This window comes from Ailuropoda melanoleuca, chromosome 8 (assembly GCF_002007445.2).
Source record: "Ailuropoda melanoleuca isolate Jingjing chromosome 8, ASM200744v2, whole genome shotgun sequence".
In the NCBI taxonomy this organism is placed as follows: domain Eukaryota; kingdom Metazoa; phylum Chordata; class Mammalia; order Carnivora; family Ursidae; genus Ailuropoda; species Ailuropoda melanoleuca.
In genome coordinates, this window is record NC_048225.1 from 8,682,004 (window position 1) to 8,702,137 (window position 20,134).

At 40.7% G+C, this 20,134-nt stretch overlaps 2 protein-coding genes across 8 annotated transcripts in view; both read left to right on the top strand.

The window, feature by feature from the left end:
• The window catches only part of BCO2 (beta-carotene oxygenase 2), a 107,144-nt gene extending 97,852 nt beyond the window's left edge, over positions 1 to 9,292 (top strand). For 6 of the 7 annotated variants that reach the window (XM_034665753.1, XM_034665755.1, XM_034665756.1 and 3 more), the window contains 4 exons: positions 4,333 to 4,470; positions 5,969 to 6,151; positions 7,055 to 7,165; positions 8,428 to 8,743. In XM_034665753.1, coding sequence (XP_034521644.1) covers positions 4,333 to 4,470; positions 5,969 to 6,151; positions 7,055 to 7,165; positions 8,428 to 8,541 — 546 coding nt within the window. In that variant the 3' untranslated portion in view covers positions 8,542 to 8,743. Of the gene's footprint in view, positions 1 to 4,332; positions 4,471 to 5,968; positions 6,152 to 7,054; positions 7,166 to 8,427; positions 8,744 to 9,167 lie in introns of those variants that run through there. The other variant, XM_034665752.1, reaches the window with a different exon arrangement.
• Positions 9,293 to 11,864: 2,572 nt separating this feature from the next.
• On the top strand, positions 11,865 to 18,632 carry PTS (6-pyruvoyltetrahydropterin synthase). The gene is made up of 6 exons (XM_002921096.4): positions 11,865 to 11,993; positions 13,539 to 13,618; positions 14,941 to 14,963; positions 15,345 to 15,401; positions 17,935 to 18,005; positions 18,195 to 18,632. Exons 1-6 carry the CDS (start codon positions 11,905 to 11,907, stop codon positions 18,316 to 18,318), a joined length of 444 nt encoding a protein of 147 aa, XP_002921142.1. The 5' UTR covers positions 11,865 to 11,904; the 3' UTR covers positions 18,319 to 18,632.
• Positions 18,633 to 20,134: the final 1,502 nt, after the last annotated feature.

The window sequence follows — 20,134 nt, forward strand, 5'->3', positions numbered from 1 at the left end:
CCTTCTTTCTTGAAGGATGTTTTCATTGGATAAAGAATTCTAGGTTGTTAGTTATTTTCTTTTGACACTTTATAGATATTTGATTGTATTCTGATTTCTGTTGAGAAGTCAGTAGTCAGTCTAAGCTTTACTCCTTTGAGGTTGATAATTTTTCCTCCTCTGACTGGTTTTAAAATCTTCTCTTTGATTTTCTGTAGTTAGTCCTATGGTATCTCTCAATATGGTTTTCTTTTTATTTATTTTACGTGGGTGTTTTTAGAGATCCTTGAATCTATGGTTTGATGTCTTTCATTAGTTTTGAAAAATGTCACGTGTTATTTCTTCCTCAAATATTGCATTTGGTAAATCCTTTCTCTTCTGTCTGGGACTGTAGTACACATATGTCACTCCTTTTCACTCTCTCCATCTGTTGCTTATGTTCTGTTTAGTATTTACCATCCTTGTGTCTCTTGAAGCGTCTTGTTTTGGATATTTTCTTATTTATCTTACAGTTCATTCTTTCTTCAACTGTGTCTATTCTGCTGTTAAACCATGCTACTAAGTTCTTAAACTCATTGCATTTTTCAGTTCTAGGATTTTAATTTGGTTCTCTTTTATAATTTCTGGTTCTCTGCTATAATGCTCAGTTTAAAAGAATTTCCTCCAGCATATTCAGAATACTTTAAAGTCTGATAGTTTCTATTATCTGGATCCCTTGTGGCTCTGTTTCTGTTGTTATCTTGTTTTGTTTTTTAATCATGCTCTCTTGTCTGCTCATGTGCTTGCTAATTTTTATTGTATAAAGAATATTGTATTTGAAAAATTGTAGAGATATTTTGAGATCCAGGATGATATTATGTTCCTCTAGAGAAAATTTTATTTGCTTCTGGCAGATTACTAGGGTATATGATCAGTTCCAGATATTCTTTTTTTTTTTTAAGATTTTATTTATTTATTTGACAGAGAGAGAGACAGCCAGCAAGAGAGGAACACAAGCAGGGGGAGTGGGAGAGGAAGAAGCAGTCTCCCAGCAGAGGAGACTGATGTGGGGCTCGATTCCAGAATGCCGGGATCACGCCCTGACCTGAAGGCAGACTCTTAATGACTGAGCCACCCAGGAGCCCTAGTTCCAGATATTCTTAATCTAGTTATAGGGATTGAGATATTTTGAAGCAGGGTACAGTCCCTGAAAGAGCTGGACTATTTCTTGTTTATTCTCACTCTTAGGTGCTGACCTAAGGGGTCCTGACCCAAGGTACTAGGGGTTTATCAGAGCTTCTCCTTTTTGGCAGTCATTGAACTCCACCTTTTGTCCCTCTAGTTCCTCAAAACTATCAAAATCTCTACTTCCTGGGGTCAAGTTGGGCGGTGGGGGGGAGTTGGTGTGGCTATATCTTTAAAAATAGGTAGCATGAAGGATCTTGCTGGTGATTTTATATCTTGAGTGTGGTGGTGATCACGTGAATTTACACATAATAAAATTGCATGGAACTGAATACAAACACGCACACATACACACACACACGAGTGGATGTTGAACTGGTGAAATCTGAATAACGTTGGTGGATTATATCAATGTAAATTTCCAGTTGTGATATTTTACTGTACTTATGCAAGACATTTTCATTGGTGAATCTGGATGAAGGCTACATGTTATCTCTCTGCATTATTTCTTTTTTTATGTGATAAAATATACATAACATAAAATTTACCATATTAACCATTTTTAGGTGTTCACTGGCATTAAGGATATGAAGAACATGAACAGTGTTGTACAGCCATACCGACTGTCCATTTCCAGACTTTTTCATTATCCCTAACAGGAACTCTGCCCATTAAATAACAAATCCCTATTCTCCCCTCTTTCCAGCCTTTGGGAGCTTCTATTACTGCTTTCTGTTTCTATGCATTTGCCTATTCTGGGTACCTAATATAAGTGGAATCAGACAAGATTTATTTTTTCTGTGTTTGGCTTATTTTATTAAGCGTAATCCTTTCGAGGGTCATCCATGTTTAATATGTATCAGAATCTCATTCCTGTTATAGGTTAAGTATTTCCTTTTATGTCTGTATTACATTTTGTTTATCTATTAATCTGTTGGTGGACATTTGGGTTGTATTTTACCTTTTGGCTATTGTGAATAATGCTGTTATGAACATTGGCATACAAATATCTATTTGAGTCCCTGTTTTAAATTCTTTTTGTATACCTGGAAGTGGAATTGCTGGATCCTATAATTCTGTATATGTTTGAGGAACTGCCAGACTATTGTCCACAGCAGCTGCACCGTGCACAGGGGTCCAATTTCTCCACAATCTCACCAGCACTTGTTATTTTCTGTTTTTGATTTTGTTTTTGTTTTCATTTTTTTTTTTGACAATAGACACCCTAGTGGGTGTGAGGTAGCATCTTGTTGTGGTTTTGATTTGTATTTCCCTAAGGACTACCAATGTTGTGCATCTTTTCATGTACTTATTGGCCATTTGTATATTTTTGGCAAAATGTTTAGTTTCTTACCCATTTTTTAATCAATCGCTTATTTTTCTGTATTATTTCATGCCAATCTGCAGTGATCTGAAGACTAAAAATTTTAATAAGAAAATTCTTTAATTTTCTCAGCCTTTCAGTTGCCTTTTCCTAGAAGCAGCTGGTATCCTGAGGGAACAAGTTGCCCCCAGTGTCTTGTTTACCTGTGGGTTTCCTTCTCCCTCCAAATCTCTGCCCTATTGATCTCCACTGCCTTTGTAGCTCACCAGTGCCTTTTCATAGCTGTTTTAAACATCTTGTCCAGCCTCTTTAGCTGTTCTCAGTGGGACAGTTGATCTACCTTACCTAACTCACCATTATTGGAAGTCTCTTTTTGTTCAGCTATGGTTCTGCAAAAGGAAAAAAAAATGTTTAAATAAATTTAAAAGTAATTATAAAAATCTAGTTCTTTGTGAAGCTTAAAAATAGTGTTAAATCTTTACTCGGTTAAAATATTTCTGTGTGAGATGGAGATGATTTTGACCAGGTGTATGAGGGGAAATGGCACAGTTTGCCCTCCATTTTACAGTATTTCAAGAGAAGAAAATGTTCTTAAAATGTTCTCATCGTCAGAAAAAAAATACTTATTTTGTTAGAGTCTCCTGCTTAAACATAATCTCCGCAGGGAGGTTGTGTTGGGCACCCCCTAAGCCACCCTTGATTTGATGATTCACTAGGAGGGTCCACATATCTCAGAAAAATTAGCAAATGTAAAACTGCATAGGTGAAGTCTAGAGAAAACCGCCAGGTACACTCTTCCAAGTCCTCTCCAGTGGAGTCACACAGGACACACCTGATTTCTCTAGCAACTTCTTGTGACAACGTGTGTGAAATGTTGCATGCCAGGGAAGCTGGTTATCCAGGGGTTTGTTGGGGATCAGCACATTGGCACAAAGCCCCCATACACACCCTCAGTCAGCAAAGCTCCATATGCCCACAGGGAAGCAGGTGTTCATTATAAATCTCACTGTTAGCATAAACTGTCTGGACAAACGAGTACAGTGTAGCTCAAGACCTCAGGCATGTAAAAACCACTCTTGTCAGAACATTCCAAGAGTTCAGTTCCCAGGTGCCAGCCAAGGACCGGTCATAAAAACAGACCTTTTTTGAGAATGTGCCAGGTTTGAGCAACCCAGGCCTACTAAGTTAATGCTTTTCCATGCAGAGGCCTATTCTGACTAAACATGAAGAAGGAAGCATGCTGTTACTCTCTAGGTTCTCACCTGCAGTATGTTTCTTTTTATTTTTTATTTATTTTTTTCTTTTTTTAAACATTTTTTTTAAAGATTTTATTTATTTATTTGATAGAGATAGAGACAGCCAGCGAGAGAGGGAACACAAGCAGGGGGAGTGGGAGAGGAAGAAGCAGGCTCATAGCAGAGGAGCCTGATGTGGGGCTCGATCCCACAACGCCGGGATCACGCCCTGAGCCGAAGGCAGACGCTTAACCGCTGTGCCACCCAGGCGCCCCTGCAGTATGTTTCTTGATGGCACTTATCACTAGCAGAACTTGGGCTATGTAATCATTTGTTTATTTGACACTAATTCAATAACATGTATTTTAATTCTTATTTATTATCATCCTTTCTCCACTAGAATGTGAGTTCCATGAGGCCACTTTGTTCACTGTTGCATTCCCAGTGTCTAAAACAATGTTTTGCCTATAGTAGGTACTCAACAGATATTTGTGGAATAAATGAATGAAAATGATCACTTATGCAATTACTTAGGAATAACAATAAAGTTGACTGGGTAAAAATTAATGGGACATGCTGTTATCCCATGAATGACATTTTCTCGTCTGTTTCTTTGTCTCTCCTGAACAGGTCTATAATTCAGTAGGCAGATCTTTCCCTCGAAGATTTGTTTTGCCCTTACATGTCAGTTTGAATGACCCTGAAGGAGAGAACCTCAGCCCATTGTCCTATTCTTCAGCCAGTGCTGTGAAACAAGCTGATGGAAAGGTATGCTATGAATGGACATTAGACAAAGACTTGGAATTTTAGTCATGTTACTTTATTCCTTGGCTGTTCTCCACAGTGTTTGGTGTCCAAGAAGTCTGATAACATTCAGCTGAGCAGGGTAAGGTCACATGTAGAATTCTGAGTGGGAGTGAGCGCTGTGTTTACCTGTTCTTTTTGTGTTTTGAAACAGATAGGTGCAATTTTCTAATGGCTGTGGAACGTCTAAGTATTTGAGATTGGTATTGGTTATCTCCATCCTTTAGATAATTTGTACTTACTATAGGCATGTTATTGTGTAGCTATCAGCGTTTCAGCTTTAGTAGAATAAAAAGCCCACTTCCACCTCATATGCCATTTGACAGCTTAGTAACAAAACCTGATAATCTTTTTTCGTTTGTTTTTTGTTTTTTTGAGAAAGACAGAGAGTGTGTGTGTATATGTGCAAGTAAGTGGGGGGGGTGCGGAGGGATAGAGTCTTTTAAAAAAAAATAAACGTCTACTGTATTATTAGTTTCAGAGATAGAGTTTAGTGACTCGTCTGTTGCTATAACACCCAGTGCTCGTTACATCATGTGCCCTCCTTAATGCCCGTCACCTAGTTACCCCAGCCCCACCCTCCCACCTCCCCACCAGCAACCCTCAGTTTGTTCCCTATAGTTAAGAGACTCTTTTGGTTTGTCTCCCTCTCTGATTTCATCTTATTTTATTTTTCCTTCCCTTCCCCTATGATTCTCTGTTTTGTTTCTTAAATTCCATGTATGAATGAAATCATATGGTATTTGTCTTTCCCTGACTGACTGACTTCATTTAGCCGAATACCCTCTAGTTCCGTCCATGTCATTGCAAATGGCAAGATTTCATTCTTTTTGATGGCTAAGTAACATTCCACTATGTGTGTGTGTGTGTGTGTGTGTGTGTGTGTGTGTGTATCACATCTTCTTTATCCATTCACCTGTTGATGGACATCTGGGCTCTTTCCATATTTTGGCTATTGTGGACATTGCTGCTATAAACATTAGGGTGCAGGTGCCCTTCGAATTGCTATGCTTATATCCTTTGGATAAATACCTAGTAGTGCAAATGCTGGGTCATAGGATAGCTCTATTTTTAACTTTTTGAGGAAGCTTTGTACCGTTTCCCAGAGTGGTTGCACCAGTTTGCATTCCCACCAACAGTGTAAGAGGGTTCCCTTTTGGAGAGAGAGAATCTTAAGCAGGCTTCACACTCATTGTGGAGTGGGGCTTGATCTCACAATCCCAAGATCATGACCTGAAACAAAATCAAGATGCTTAACTGACTGAACCACCCAGGTGCCCCAAAACCTGATAATCTTTTATGTGTCCATGCATATGATGGAAAGAGGAACAATGGAAAAAATGACTTAGAGTCTGGATTCCCAAGCCCTGTCTCAAACTCTTAGCACCCTCACTGACCTGTAATGCATAAAGTAAGTGAGAAAGTAAGCAATTACTGCAAATCTTTTTGGGACCTCTTTCAGATTTGGTGCTCTTATGAAAGTCTACATCCCGAGGATCTAGAGGAGGAAGGAGGCATTGAATTTCCCCAGATCAACTATGGCCAATTCAGTGGCAAAAAGTATCGTTTCTTCTATGGCTGTGGCTTTCGGCATTTGGTGGGGGATTCTCTGATCAAGGTTGATGTGGTGAATAAGACACTGACGGTAATGAAAATCTTTTTCCCTTTCTGAACTCTTTTTTAAAAAATATTTTATTTATTTGAGAGAGACTGAGAGAGCATGAGTGGCCGGGGAGGGACAAAAGGAGAGGGAGAAGCAGACTCCCTGCTGAGTGCAGAGCCCTACCGCTGGGCTTGATCCCAGGACATTGAGATCATGACCTGAGCCCACTGAGCCACCTAGGTGCCCCTCCCTTTCTGAACTTTTAAAAGACCTGTTCTGCACTTTGAATTAGTTTCTGTTTTGTTAAAGTAGCTCTTGAGATTCTTTAATTAATTTTGGCAGTTCAGCCATTTACTCTTATTAAGTTTGAGAATCATAGAATCACCTAGGCTAGAGATATATTCCGTCTTGGGAATCTTTTTTTTTTTTTTAAAGGTTTTATTTATTTATTCGACAGAGATAGAGACAGCCAGCGGGAGAGGGAACACAAGCAGGGAGAGTGGGAGAGGAAGAAGCAGGCTCATAGCAGAGGAGCCTGATGTGGGGCTCGATCCCACAACGCCAGGATCACGCCCTGAGCCGAAGGCAGACGCTTAACCGCTGTGCCACCCAGGCGCCCCCTGTCTCGGGAATCTTAAATGAATCACAAGCCCAGAAAAACAAGACTTTGCTTGATGTTATTTTTAGAGAAATCGTGGGGTTCAGGTTGTTGGGACATTTATATTTCAAGTCGATGGGAAATTATAATTGCACAAATTGGGTTTGATGATGATAGAGTCTGCAGCTGCAAAAGCGTCCCCCCCTTTATTCAGCTCAGTGAGCCTGATTCTTTTACTGTTGGAATATTGTACTGACAGCCAAATTCATGCTAGGAGTGACGAAAGCTATGGAAAGCTTCCTGCTCATAACTAGCCTTCTATCAATACTTTTTTGGGGGACTTCTAGATTTGGAGAGAAGATGGCTTTTACCCCTCGGAACCGGTGTTTGTTCCAGCACCAGGAACCAGTGAAGAAGATGGTGGGGTTATTCTCTCTGTGGTGATCACCCCCGACCAGGTAGATGTATCTCCTCATCACTAGTCAAAAAGAGAAGTAGCAGTGAGCCTTTTGAGGGTTATATTCAGTGATGCTGTCAATAGTTTTTGATTCCAAAACAGCACTTTCTCCCTTTTATTCCTCTCCTCATATGTACGTACCCTTTTATCGTAATCCATGCCTTATTATTATTTTAACGGTCTATTTATAGAATCAGCCTCATAATTTACATTTGCATAGGAATTCATTTACAAACGACTTTCACACATGTCACCTTATTTACTAATGAGAACAGCTTTGTTGGATACCATTTTATGCACTGGAATTTTTAGGGAAGTTGAGAGAGCTTGTGTCAGATCTCATAGCAGTAAAGCCCGTGTTTAAATCTTAGTCTACTGACGTCTAGTCTAATGTTCATGCCACCATATCTGCTGCATTTTCATCCGAGTGCCCCAAAAGTCTAATGTGGTGAGGCCCTAGTGTCTCAATCATGTTGATATCTTAACTTCTTGTCTAAGGCAGACTTGTGGCAAACAGGTTGAGTACCAGCTTTGACCAGTTATTAGCGGCTGCCTGGTGTAGGTAGGATTCTGAGGCTTTTTTTTTTTTTTAAAGATTTTATTTATTTATTTATTCGACAGAGATAGAGACAGCCAGCGAGAGAGGGAACACAAGCAGGGAGAGAGGGAGAGGAAGAAGCAGGCTCATAGCAGAGGAGCCCGATGTGGGGCTCGATCCCATAACGCCGGGATCATGCCCTGAGCCGAAGGGAGAAGCCTAACTGCTGTGCCCCAGGCTCCCCTCTGAGGCTTTTTAAGGGTTTGGTGAGAAAAGTGCTGTGATTGATTACTAATATCTGCCGTAGGCTTAGGAGGACTTTGTCCCCATACCATGTACTTGCCACTCCTGTAATTACACCAGGGCAAATATCAATCTGCCTTGTAATGCTACCCTTTGTACAGCTCCAAAGTAACACAAAATAAAAGCATTTTTAATTTGGAAGAAAAAAATTTCTATGTCTCTTAGGAGATTGAAAAGGGGCAGGTAACAAGATCTCTACACTCCAAGAGAGTCTATGAAAGTAATTGATATAAACAACTTAATTTCTTCACTCTAGGTTTGAACTTCTTCAGCCGTAATGTCCTTCTCAGGCTCATTTAGCCATTCAGCAAACATTTAGTGAATGGATGGATAGTCAAGGCACTGTGCTAGGTGCTCAGGATAGATAGGAAGATGCATAAGTCATGATCAAAAGAGTTTTCAGTATCGTCTTTCTGTTCCAGAATGAAAAAAATTTTCTCCTAGTCTTGGATGCCAAGAACTTTGAAGAACTGTGCCGAGCAGAAGTGCCTGTGCAAATGCCTTATGGGTTCCATGGTACCTTTGTAACCATCTGATGGAGCAAATCGAAACGCCTGGAAACTAGCTTTAAAATGAACGTGCTCTTTATAAAAGGGAGAACAAAAAGGGCACCTTCCCTCCCAAACTGTAGACACCTGGTTTTAAATTTCTATTATAAACAGAATTCTTGGAGATAATAATGGTTTTATAATTTCTTAGAGCTTTTTCTTAAAAACATAAAGCAAGTGTTGATACAACCTTTTGAAGAGAGTTTTTTTTTTAAAGATTTTTTTAAAAATTTATTTATTCGACAGAGAGAGAGAGACAGCCAGCGAGAGAGGGAACACAAGCAGGGGGAGTGGGAGAGAAAGAAGCAGGCTCATAGTGGAGGAGCCTGATGTGGGGCTCGATCCCATAACGCCGGGATCACGCCCTGAGCCGAAGGCAGACGCTTAACCGCTGTGCCACCCAGGCGCCCCTGAAGAGAGTTTTAAATTTGTTTTTACTAGATAGATCTCTGTCTAGATAATAAGAACACATGAAAGAAAAAGTAGAGCTGCATCATTACCACCACCAGATAGGGTGGGTGACAAATGTCCTCACACTTGAGAGAAAAAATACAAATAATCATAGTAAAACATGAATATAGCTCTAAAAAGCACCTCTTTTTTTTCTGTCACAGCCTGCCTGTTAGCTAGCATGGGTTCCAGGACTCACAGAAGACAGGAAGCCAGCTACGTCATGCTTAGAGGCTTTCTTCCAAACAGTTTCTCCACGGTCCACAGACACCACAGCGGTTGAACCACCGACTGCCACTTTCTGCCTCGCCCCCAACTCAGCCTTGGGAAGGTGTTGTTTTGAGGGGCATCACTAAAATCAGGCATTTCTTCTAATCTCCAGGTGTATAGTTCTCCAGAAATTGATGAGAAGTCAGTGGTTCTTCATTCAGTTGAGCAACAGGTGGCACTAGAGGCCACATAATCTCCACATTTCTAACCACCCTCCCACACCCCCAGTTTTACCAACAGCCCAAATCTGTCTGCTGTCTGTCACTTAAACCATACTCTTGCCAACACCTTCACGATCTTTTGTTCCCTTTTCCTTCATTTATACTTCCTCCCTCCACTTAACTCAGCCTGGGGCCAGTTAAACTGTCGTTGCTCCTTCTGCATGTTGAATGTTGCTGGGGAAGCCTTCTAGATGCGTAGTTTGGGGCAACTGTGAACTCACGGTCAGGCTCATGCATGACCCTGGACCAGCATAACCAGTTGCTTCCCAGTTATCCTCAGTAGTTATTACAGACATCATAAACCCTGTCCTTTTCAGTGAAGTGTTCCCACAGGTACAAAAATGCCACAGGTAATGGTTTACATCGTGGCAATAAAGTGAAAGTTCTAAGTTTTGTGTCTGGCTTGATGCAACACAGAACAAAAGCAGCGGGTATCAGAATGACAAGAAGATGCCTAAGTACAGTTAATACAGCAGATGTGGGAGCTTCGAGGCTGAAGTCATTGTAAGAGAACGTATATATATGTCACAGAGGTCCTCAAAAGGCATTGTACTCCCCCCCCAAGACATGGAAGATTGTTTTAGATCTTATCTGGATCTAAAGGGTGGAGGAGATTCTAGCTGACTGCTGTGAAGTATGCAGAGCTGATAACGTCTTTCCTCTATAAATTCCATCCTAATCACAGGGAGTGAAGTTCAAACATATAAAGGTTAGCGGTACAATCATAAGATTTTCACCCAAGGATGCCCAGATTCTGCTGTGGCTTTTCTATCTGTGAGGTTCTTGAAGGAGAAGACAAAAAAGGATCAATGACATTTTGTAATATGCCTATGCCTGGTAATCCAGTGCAGAGAGTTCTGGTAAAATTGAGTGAGCATATGACCAAGTTTCAAAACCTAGGTAGGGTATCTTCCTCTCCCTAAGCCCAACTCATCACTCAGCAGCATCCAGAGACTCAAGGAAAGGGAGTATGTGGTGCGTAAGGAAGGGGGAAAGGGACCAGGGCTTCCCGCTTGTGACTTTCTCTTAACTAATTACATCTGCAAAGACCCCATTCCAAGTAAAGTCATATTTTGAGGTACTGGGGGCTCAACACATGAATTTTGGGGGGACATGGTTGAATCCATAACAGAATCACTGAGGGTAAATTTGGTGAGTACCCTTAATAAAAACATTTAAGAAAAAGCTCTGCAAATGTAATGCCATATTTTACTAAAGTAACTATAGCAATTTCTCAGAAATTCCTTCGGTTTGTATTTTGATTCTTAAGACTTCATTTGGAATGACTCAAGTGTTTTCTCCCTAATGTGGTCAATGCCCAGGAAATACTGTTTTATTGTAAGTGATCTTGGGTGAGTAGTTCACTTATCTGTGCCCGTGTTTTCCTATCTGTGAGAGGACTGAACTAGATAGTGTCTATCTCAGATGTCTCCAAAGTTTATCCTTCTTTGATGTTCTTTACAACCCAATGGGGGAGAGAATAAAAACATTTGAAAATGTGTTAAGAATGTTTGCTACATGACCATAATTTCATGCAGAACGGAGTATGTAGCCAGAGACAGGAGACATTTGAGAGAAATCACCATTTGGGGCCCCTATGCCTGCCACTCTCATGATTTAATCTATCCTTCCCAGTGCCTGGAACACTGCCAGCCTCATGGCTAGCTCTTCAGTAAGTAGATAGGTAATGAATGGAGAAAAGAGGTGACATAATACTGGGAACTGCAAGTGGTGTGGATACTCCTTATAAGTAGGCCTGAGGAAACAAGATCTGCTCACTCCGCAAGTGTCAACATAGGACAGAGAATCGCTAATGTGTGTGTGTTCACGACTGCCTGTGTTCACACTGATAAATGGCTTCGTGTGTGGATTATAAGGAAAGCTTGAGAATTTCCCTTAGTAAGAAGAATCTTTACAAACAGTCCAAAGGTAGTATCATTTCCGAAAGTCAAGTGCTCCCACACGTGCCCTGAAATTCCCGCTCCCTTTATGCTATAGGTAGGTTGGCCCTGGGACTCATCTCGGAGTAACCAGCCAGTGGAGGTTATTGTAACTAGGGCTTTCTGTAAAGGAGTGGCAGGAGCATGTCAAGAGGTCCCTCCAGTACCCAAAGTGTGCCCAGGCTGACCCTAACGGCTCTACTTGGCCTAAGGCTGAACAGTCAGTATGATGAAAGACACTAAGATCCTACCCATCTTTTCCGACCGACCTCTGGGACGTTTGCTTAGCTTATCCCAACTCCAGCTATCCAAGAGACTCACAGTACAGGACGCTTTACTGCCTCCGGACCAGCAGAGGGAGCCAGTCACAGCGCAGAGCGGAGAGCGCGTCCCAGGCGCTCGCCGCACTGCGCAGCCGCGGGAAGTGCTGCCTTCCAGCACCACCTCCAGGTGAGGGCGGAGGCAAGGCGATGAGCGCGGCGGGCGCCGGCGAGGGCTGTTGCCCGCGGGCGCGAGTGTCCCGCCTCGTCTCCTTCAGCGCGACCCACCGACTCCACAGGTGGGGGGCGCCCACAGTGCCCACGGTGGGGGGCGGGGCCCGCGTGTGGGAGCGCAGGTGTGAGAACCGACGCGCGACCCCGGCTGCCCTGGCGCCACGGTGAAGGTGACAGCTGCAGTCGACCAGCGGAGGCCCTGGGGCGCGGTGGTAAATGGAGCCAACCGCGGAGGCACGCCCTGTGTGCGGAACCCGAAGGCCCCCGCCCCTCCTCTTCTGCTCGGTGCCCTGGAGAAGCTTCGGGGTCGCTCACGTTCCCTAGTGGAGCGGGAAGGGTTGCAGTGGCGCCCAGAGCAGTTCGCCTGGCCCGGGTGACCCAGTGTCAGACATGTGGTGAACACTGGGCAAATGTGAGCTGCTGTGAGGTGCCAGGAGTGCTCGCCGCCGTCCCCAGTACCACTGCAGCAACCCAGGTTTATGCCCTTTTTACCACAGGTATCATGAAGCCAGGCGTTCCCTTTCCAAGGCAGCCCTGAGAACAAGGAGCACAGTCTGGATTTGAACCCGTAGCATTCAGACTGCTTGACTGCACTGAGGAGTTGATGTTGAGTTTTGCCTCTTGTTAGCAAGCTCCGCTCTCAGCATACGTTTCCCTGTCTGTAGAATGAGGATAATAATTTCTAACAAGCGTCATCCACTTCATTCACTGGGCAGGTATTATTTGTGAGGAGCGTGTCAGGTCTTGTGCTAGGTGACAGGGATGCAGGAGGGATCAATGCGCACCTGTCCCCGCCTTCTGTGCGGAGTGCACAATCTGGCCAATTTTGTGGAGGGTGCAGTGAGATAATTTTGTGCCAAAGCTTTGTGAACCGTAGTATTCTAAATGTAAGTGGATGGGTAGGGGAAAGTGGTGGAAAAGAAAGAGAAACTCAAAAAGGAAGGGGTGGTGTAATAGGACGTTCACACATAGAAGGCCTCATTGAAGATGCATTGTTGGTTGGACAGGTACAGACATAAAAATTCATTAAGAAAATTATTTTCTGCACAGAACTACAGCTGAGTATTGTACTTTTGAATTTTCCCTAATTTAAATACTGCTGTATGGATTGGTGAAGTCGTCAGTGGGCAGTAGTTCAGGCATAATAATGCAACATTGTTGGAGAGGTAATAGGTCATGTAATTATTTTTCAGGAGAAATGAGATTTTAAGCCACTTGAAGAGAAGCATCTTCTTTTATCATTGTATGTCCTTGGTTCATTCAGTCCATGCCTACTATGTAATGGGTACCCAGTAAATGTTTGTTGAGTTGAAAAATAGAAGGGCCTTGAGCAGATCATTTGGAATCTTGCTGTGGAACAAGGGTGTGGACTTTGTTTACTCTCATTTATACATTACAGTAGCCTAATTAGGGGTCATACACTGGTTCCTGACAGAAAGCGGAATAATGAAATCAAGTTGATTTATGACTCTCTATTTGGTGAGCTAAGGTAATAATAAATTGTGAAGCTTTTCAAAGGCTAGAACAAATAATAAATGTAGGGAGCAGAGAAGGCGCCTGAACTTGTGTCATATTAATTTTTCTTTTTTTTTCTTTTTTTTTTTTGTCAGCAAATCTCTGAGTAATGAAGAAAACTTGAAACTGTTTGGGAAATGCAACAATCCAAATGGCCATGGGCACAATTATAAAGGTGAGAGAAAAACTGATGAAATTTTAGCCCTTTCAATAAGGATGAAAATGTGATCAGCAAATATTAGTCTTAACGAGTAAGAAACTTTATGGACAAAGCATATTGAACCTTGAATGAGAAGTTACATGGAAGTTCAGAATGAAAAAAGAAATCTGTTGCCTTGGTTGGATGTGTCTTAAATTTTACTTTGCAAGTATCTGCTCTGTTAGAGATAATGAATGGTTTAAACAATTTTTTCCCCTTGGCGTTAGTGTGCATAATGAGATTCTTTTGGCACCGGCTTCCTTCTAATTAGGTATTGCTGAGGCTAATGTTAAAATTAGATTGTATTAAAAACATTAGATTGTATTCTTTGAATAAATAATGACTGACAAAAGGGAGATAGTGGCTAGGAATATGCTGTGTGGCAGGAAAATAGGTTGAGTCTAAAACTGCCTACAGTGTTCCAAGAAAATAATTTATGTGAGTGTAGGAGACTTGATTCTTTGAGATAAATATGGTATCTCAAAAAACAGCTCTGTAAGCCATAGAGTATCAACAGTGTATAGTTTGGTAGAGTAAAAAGATTCAAAATGTGTCAGATTAGAATTTCTAGTTTAGTTACTGCCTCTTACTTGATCTATGATATTTGTCATTTTTAGTTTGCTTACTTATCACATAATACCTATTGGTATTTGTGTGGAGCTAAATTTTAATATGTATATAAAAGTCACTAATTTGTAAAACACCCTGATCATCATTTTTCTTTTCTTTNAACGCCGGGATCACGCCCTGAGCCGAAGGCAGACGCTTAACCGCTGTGCCACCCAGGCGCCCCTGATCATCATTTTTCTAATGCCTCATACAAGCACGTCGTTAACTTACAAAGGATTACCATGAACTGTATATGTTCGTGTGAGTGAAGGGATCAGAGTTATAGGCCCAGTAGTGGTTTTGCTTGCCGAGAAAGGTGCTGTCCAGCGTTGAGCCAGCTTGGTGTATAGCTGGATGTCTTCCTGTACATTTTCTACTTTTGCAGGCAGTGATTGAGCAGCATCTCAATCCTACCTAGTGAATCAACATCGTAAGCTGAATACACACCCTTTCTGGCTTTGATTGGGCTCCTCTGCTTAGCCAAAGCTCCTGCTGAGCTTCTCTGTCTTGGCTGAGTCTTGCTTGGGTTGATAAACAATCTTAACTAAAAGAACAGATGTTTGAGGGAAAATATAAATAGAGCTTTGCAGGGCAGAGATCTAATACTTAATTTATGTTGTTAACTTGTGCTTGGGTGTTATCTGTTGAAAATCATGTGGTTTTTTGGTATTCTGTTTTCTTTCCCATAGTTGTGGTGACTGTTCATGGAGAGGTACGTGCTGAAAATATCTGTGTGATTTGTGCAGATTGCTGGGCCCTCTCAGCCAACATGATGGATTCTGTGTTGAAAAATTCTGTTCAAATCAATATTACTTCATTGTTGTCCTTTGTGTATGGTGAGCTGCTGCCATTCCAGGCCTTTCCTCTCCCAAAGGGTTATCTTTAATCTGCTCTATGTGGACACGTAGAGGAGCAGTACCATGAAAGGGGGTCCTGGAGCACCTGGTTTTTTCATACTGAGATCGATGAGTGTCCTGGGGATGAAGGCAGATGTGGGCACAATTTCTGCACATTGTACAGCCTTTAATAATTTAATAGAGGTTTAAATAGGAAGGGTGTATTATAGTAACATTCACCTTTGTTTATTCTTTAGATTGATCCTGTTACAGGAATGGTTATGAATTTGACTGACCTCAAAGAGTATATGGAGGTAATGTCATGTTGGATGCTTCTTATGTACTGTCCTCTAAGAATATTTGATGGCCCCTTTATTACTTCCCCAGTCAAGTATCTCCAGATGTTCCATGACCTTGGGAGTGGAATTGGGAGTGGGAGGAGGGAAGTAGTTGGAGGAACTATTCTCATGTTTTTCTAAAGGTGTTTGGGTGATTTAAAGGAAATAAGTCACAGTTGTATTGCAATAATGAGAATAACAGTGATAGGCTTATCTTGTATTTCTTGCTGGTGAATCCTGATTTCCTCCATTTAACAGATTCTGCCTTTCTTTCGAGACACAGCTTTCTCCTTGAAGCTTTCTTTTCCTTCTCTGGATTTTCCTTATGCCTTCAATCATAGATTTTAACACTACCCTGTGTTATTCACTCTAGTTTTATCAGAAACTCACTGAGGCACTTTGCCATAGGGATAACACAGAAGAAGGAGTTAATCAGGGACTTGCTGACTGTATCATTATAGAAATCCTGCATTGTCAGAGACCTTAGAGATTATCTAAACCAACTTCTTCATTCCATAGATTAAGATTAAGAGAGGCTGAACAGTTCACTGACTTGCCTTAGGTGGTACAGTTAGTCTTTTACAAAGTTGGGAGTCGACTTCCTTCTATCCAGCTTTATTCTTTTTATTCCATCATTTTACCTGTTTGTTCAGTTCTTCACTTAAACTCTGCTCCTTACTCTTTTTTTTTTTTTTTTAAGATTTTATTTATCCTATTTAACAGAGAGCACACAAGCAGGGGGAGCAGCAGAGGCAGAGGGAGAAGCGGACTCCCCTGCTGAGCAGGGAGCCCGATGTGGGGCTTGATCTCAGAACCCTAGGATCATGACCTGAGCTGATGGCAGATGCTTAACCGACTGAGCCACCCAGGTGCCCCCTCTGCTGCTTACTCTTGTTGTAGAATCTGACATTTGTCTCATAAAAATGCTATTAATGATCATTACTGCTTCCATGGTACTTATCATCCATACATTCAGCAGGTTCTCCCGCTCTGCATCAGTCTTTGAGCTAAGTACCAGGAGTACACAGATGAGTGTGACATAGCCCTTACCCACAGAATGCTCATGTTACTTTTTTAGGAGGCAAACAATAACAGGTGCTCAGTAAGTTTCAGTTGAATAAATGAGTAAGAGGGGCGCCTGGGTTGCTCAGTCGGTTGGGGAACCGGCTCTTGTTTTCAGCTCAGGTCATGGTCTCGGGGTCCTGGGATGGGCCCCGGATCGGACTCTGCTCTCAGTGGGAAGTCTGCTTCAGGATTCTCTCTTCCTCTGCCTCTCCTCCTGCTTGCATGTGCACGCGCTCTCTCTCATAAGTAAATAAATCTTCAAAAAAAAAAAAAAGAATAATCAGTGAATGAACAGACAGCAGTGTGTTTCAAGTACTTTAGGAAAGCTATAAAGACAGAATTTGTGCATTTATTGGGGACATAAAATATATATACACAGAGTCTGTATAAGACAACGGTATAGGAAATATGAGGTGTCCCATGCACGCATATGACCGTGTGCTAGAGCAGAGGTTCTCTGTCGAGAACTCTTCCCCGCTTTTTGTACCTGAGGGACACCATGCAGTCGCATCAGTAACAGTGGCTCATCGCGGCTTGTAGAGTAAAGTCAGAAGGGGCCTGTGGAAGAAGCTTCAAAAGAAAGGTTGGGACCTGAACTGGAATTGAAGAGAAAACAGGTATTTTCTTGATATCCATGTTGGAACTGCCCTTCATTTGGTCTGTTTTAAAGGCTATTTGGTTTAAGGCTAAATTCTTTTTATATGGTTCTGGTTTTGTTCAAAAAATGATTTCTATTATTATTAATGTGCCCTTCTGAGAACCATACCATTGGGAAATTACATTGTTTCCCAAATGCTTAGATTTTGTACAATAGCTAAAAGTAAAAAGTGAGAAAGAATAAGGCAATTACTGTTCTTGCCACTGACAAGGGAAAACATTATGGTAATATATACATGTAGTAGGAAGGAAGGGTCTTCACATATTTATGTGTTTTTTCTCCTAAGAGTCCAAGATCATTCTTAAATTACTCCTCGTAGCAGAAATTTAGAATTACTTACGTAGTTTCACTCTTAGTCTGCTTTGTAAAATGTAGTACTCACTGGATCCTTGTCCTAATGACATTGTGGCATTGGGCTGAAGGGAAGACTGTATGGAGAAGTATTTTTGGTAAATAATATCTTGGTAAGTTTTTGGACAGAATTCAAGAAGTGTTAAACTCAGTTCTGAACTGCAGTGGCTGGTTATAAGAAAGCTCCAGTGAATTCTCCTGTACTTTTTGGTTTCTTACCCCCTTGCATTTAGTAATGAGGAGAACCAGTCATTATGGAGATCTGGGCCTTTATTTTTCAACTTTAAGCGTTGCTTTCTGAGACACAGATGGAATACTTACAGGTACTGAGTTAGCAGCTAACTGATAAGGTAAGGTTTAGAGGCAAAGATAGAACACTTTGGAATTTGAATCCTAAAGGGAACGAGTGGTGTTTTTCCTTTGTTTTATCTATAGGAAGCAATTATGAAGCCCCTTGATCATAAGAATCTGGATCTGGATGTGCCATACTTTGCAGATGTTGTAAGGTGAGTGTGACCATCTTGCCTTATGTAGATAGTAAATAAGAATTGCTGTCAACATTTTATCTGACCAATGCACGATTTCTGAAGTTTTAACATTATCTTTTAAATCTAGAATTTCTGTTCTTTATAAATATCCAAAATGAAATTTTGTTTATTTGCCTTTGATCTCCTTTCCTTTTTTTTTCCCTACAGCACGACAGAAAATGTGGCTGTATATATCTGGGAAAACCTCCAGAAATTTCTTCCTCTGGGAGTTCTTTATAAAGTAAAAGTATATGAAACTGACAACAATATTGTTGTCTATAAAGGAGAATAGCTTTTAGGGGTTAATACTGTAGAAAGACTAATTTCTTCTCGTATTCGAAAAAGGTCCTTATCCCCTTGGACTATTAAGAAGTCATCACATACCTGTTATGCCTCCACATTATGTTCCAGAGTGCCCGATTGATTGAAATTGTTGTGTGTTAAGACCTGTTGTGAATTCAAATCTATCTTAAAACCAAATTTGTAAAACATCCTCAGTATCATTTAGAGAGTCTTTTATTTATAGATTAAGAATCACTTCATTTTCAGTAAAATGTTATGGTGTGGAATTTAAAATAAATCAGTTTTTGTTTTTCTGTTATCTCATTTTTAGTATTCATTTTTTTCTTGTATAATATGAATGGCAAAAATGTTTATAAGACTTATAGTAGGTAAAGCTTTAAAAAAAATACAGGTGACCACAGAGTCCAGAAACCAACAACATACACTTCTTCCTTGATTACTTCTCGGGTATGTAGGGGCACAACTTTATTCAGTGAAAGTGAGACACCCAAGTTGTAGGTAGATGTACAAGGAGTGAAGAGAATATCGCTTTAGTGCAGTTGTTCAGTGCAGTTTTGCATGTCTTGTTGAGCTATGAGTTGCTAGTGAGGAACAGCACGTTCCTGGAACGTTTGTTGGAGTATCATTAAACTATTTATTATGTGTATTTGTCCACGTTTCTAGACCTTATGGCCACCTGAACAATTTTAATTCAGAAAACTGAAGAATAATCACATATATTAAATTCTCTTAAATTAACATGAAAAGGAATATATTATACTGCAACGTGTCTCTTACAGACAGTTTTTCCTAATTGATCCCATTTTGTTCTGATCATTAAACTTATACCTGCTTAAGTTGAACTGTATTCTTGGCATCTGGTATCTTTTCTTCATGACTAAATCTGCAAGAATGTATTTGCTTGCTTTGCATAAAGAACTGTTCTATCTTGTGTCTCATTTGTATCCTAAACTTCTTAAATGCGGGGTTTTATTTTTCTTTCCACATAGCAGCTACTACGCAATGGATTCTCAGAATGTCGCTGCCTGAAAATAGTAAAAAGACTATGCAGTGATTACTATACTGGGAAAATTCTCAAAGGAGTGTACTTTTATTTTGTAGAGTTAGTAACTACAGGGATTTTATGATAAATTTTGATAATAATGCAGTGCCCACTTAATTAAATTTGAATGTGTTCTTGTTATCAGACACTATTTTTGTAATGTATGCGTGTATATTCTGTATTGATTACTTGAAAGACAGGATTTCTAATTCCCACAGATACCATGCAAGATGGGTATTATTCTCATTTTACAGATGAGAAAATTAAAATTCAGTGAGTTGAAGCTCTTGCCTAAGATCATTCAGCAGATAAATAGCAAACTGAGTGTTTGACACTCAGGGTCTGTCTGACTCCTAAACACAGACTCTAAAAAAAGGGTAATGAGATTATGTAATTTGAGGATTTTTTTAAATAGATAATTTTGTAGATCTGGTATCACATTGGAAAAGTGTTATTTTTCATAGTAGCATGGGTACTCCATGTATTTGCTGTTCTTGAGTTGCTTTGAGAAAACATTTTTTTTTTACTTGCTCTCCTTAGAAAAGTACTAAGTCTATCTATCAAACTGAATGGGTGAGTAAAGGAGGGCAGGACCAAAGATAGTATGTAGGTGATTTTCTTGTCTTTCTAGAACCTGTTGTCAGAGACCCTATTGAGCTGTATTGTAATTGTTGCTTTACCTTTTTGTGTTCTTACTATCCTGAATTCCTTGTGGGCAAAGTCTTTATTCTAATCAGAGTATCTGGTAAATAGCACTCAGTAG